Source organism: Anarrhichthys ocellatus, unplaced genomic scaffold (assembly GCF_004355925.1).
Source record: "Anarrhichthys ocellatus isolate YVR2014 unplaced genomic scaffold, GSC_Weel_1.0 scaffold7100, whole genome shotgun sequence".
Taxonomy (NCBI): Eukaryota; Metazoa; Chordata; class Actinopteri; order Perciformes; family Anarhichadidae; genus Anarrhichthys; species Anarrhichthys ocellatus.
This window is the reverse complement of record NW_022287074.1, coordinates 1-2,474: the sequence shown is the minus strand read 5'-3', so window position 1 is coordinate 2,474 and position 2,474 is coordinate 1. Positions and strand designations below refer to the sequence as shown.

The 2,474-nt window shown below is 44.5% G+C and overlaps 1 protein-coding gene across 1 annotated transcript; it reads left to right on the top strand.

Annotated features, from left to right (window-relative positions):
• Nucleotides 1-6: 6 nt before the first annotated feature.
• On the top strand, nt 7-1,217 carry LOC116380410 (zinc finger E-box-binding homeobox 2-like). The gene is made up of 2 exons (XM_031842334.1): nt 7-240; nt 886-1,217. The coding sequence occupies exons 1-2, from the start codon at nt 88-90 to the stop codon at nt 1,159-1,161; spliced, it is 429 nt and encodes a 142-aa protein (XP_031698194.1). The 5' UTR covers nt 7-87; the 3' UTR covers nt 1,162-1,217.
• Nucleotides 1,218-2,474: the final 1,257 nt, after the last annotated feature.

The window sequence follows — 2,474 nt, the reverse complement described above, 5'->3', positions numbered from 1 at the left end:
AGCACCAGTCCCATCTTTGGAATTAATCCCTTTGGTCCCGTCTACACCTCTCTGCCGCCTCACGGAGCGTTTCCTCCACCCACCTTCATGTCTCCTGGACAGGCCACCATCCCGGGCCTCAGGCCCTACCCAGGGCTCGACCCCATGAGCTTCCACATGGCCTACACCTACGCCAACGAGGCCGCCACTTTTGCTGAAATGCAGCAGAAGAGGAAGTACCAACGGAAACCAGGTTTCCAGGTAAAGATAGTGAACAAATGTATATATTGTTCGTGATGCTAAATGACCAAACAGGACATTTGTCAAAGCGGTCCAAAGTTAGCTTCTATGGGTGTTTCCTGATCTTAAGACCTCTCTGGTTAAAGGTTCAGGTTAGATCAGGGTCCGACCAGGTCCCATTAGTGAAACAATCTCACCACACTAGAAAAGGTTCAGTAGCTTTAGACGGAATCACATCGTTTCAGATGGAGTCGCCCAGTTGTCGAGGAATTGTAGATTTTAGAGTCTCTGATACAGTCAGAGATTGTGTTGTTAAAGTAAACAAGGTAGTTTAATGTTGTAGTTCTGGTTATGAGAGTTCCTTCCTTCTTGGTTCTCCAACAAATGGCCACAAATTGTTCTCATGAAGAATTACGTTCTGTCTTTATCTGTAAAAACAATCCCAACACTTTATTCAAACCCTCCTGGTCCCATATGTCCTGTTTTTTTAAGTGTCCCCTGGATGAAGGGGACTTACCCAGGTTGGGCCTTTAAGCTCTGTCCAGACTTGGGATCATGAGGCTGTGGTGGTGGTGGGGGGGGGGGGGGTCTCTGGACCAGAAGGTGTCTCTGCGGCCGGCAGGTGTGGGATTACCAGACGTACTGAAGCTTGTCTCTGTGCCTCAGGGGGAGCTGCCGGACGGGACGGCGGACTATTTGTCGGGCCTGGACGACCTGACAGACAGCGACTCGCTTCTGTCCAGGAAGAAGATGAAGAAGACTGAAAGTGGTATGTACGCGTGTGACTTGTGCGACAAAACATTCCAGAAGACCAGTTCCCTCCTAAGACACAAATATGAGCACACAGGTATATATAACGTTTGGACACTTCTTTCTTTTACCCCACCCCTGATGCTTCTGTGCCCTCTCCCTTCTTTTCTTTGGTTTCATTCGGTCACTTAGATCCTCTCCTTTAGTTCTGTCCTTCTGTTCCTCTGTGAACCTTTAACATGCTCCTTTCTTTACAGCTGTGGGATCAGTTCATATGGAGATAATTACATAAACATGCAGCATCTCATTCATACTGTGATGTGTTTGTGTGGAGAGGAGTAGGTGTGTCTGTGTGTCTGTGTGTGTGTGTGTGTGTGTGCTCTGAAGATCAAAAGGAAATATTAATTACAGCAGAGAGATGGTCCATTTTTACATATTTGAACTGGAAACAAACAGTTTTTGTGGTATGAATAGAATCAGTAAACATCTCACAGGTGAACTATCTAGTACTACTAGTAGTACTACTAGTAGTAGTAGTAGTAGTAGTAGTACTACTCACTGTCTCTCAACCCTTTACTGGTGAACTATGAGTAGATGAATGTTCACACAGTCAATCTCTCAACACAAATCAACCTGAACCTTCTTTAAAACCTAAAATATGTGTTTGGTTCAAATCAAAAAGATCCGACCGTCCTTTTGAAAGCTGCACGCAGGATGAGATGGAGGAACCACAGCTTTATTTAGACAACGGTTCCATCTCACATTCTCTATTTGTTTGGTCCAAATGTTAAAAAGTCACTTTGACTTGTGGTTTGGAGTTAGTGTTCAGGCATCACATACAACATGTTGAGGTCAAACATTAGGAGGAGGTTTTAAGCGCAGTCAAATCATTTTGATATTTTCTACTGGAGGCGGTTCTGATGCATTAAAATGTGTGTTTGGTACAAAGCAAAGATCTCACTCAGAGCTCTGGAGGCTTCATGGAAAGCATCTCCAGATGAATCTTCTGATCCGTCCAAGAAACCAAATGTTCTGATGCGTTGAGACACAAATCATCTTTAGAAACAGGAGTGTTTTTCACATGAAGTCTGGTGGACAAAGCTGTTACCTGAGTAACGAGCTGTTCTACCTTCGTCTCTTTCACTCCGTTGCATCATCATCATCCCTCGTTCACGGCCGCCCCCCCGACACTTAGAGCAAGAATCTGCCGTCTCGGTTATTTTTCCCGCGTGCGTGTATGTGTTTCTGTGTGTGTGTGTGTGTGTGTGTGTATATGTGTGTGTATATGTGTGTGTGTATGTTTGTATGTGTGTAAATGTGTGTGTGTGTGTAGGTATGTGTGTAAATGTGTGTGTGTACGTGTGTGTGTAAATGTGTGTGTGTGTAAATGTGTGTGTGTGTGCGAGTGTAAATGTGTGTGTATATGTGTGTGAGTGTGTATGTTTGTGTGTGTAAATGTGTGTGTGTGTGTATATGTGTGTGTGTATGTTTGTATGTGTGTGTGT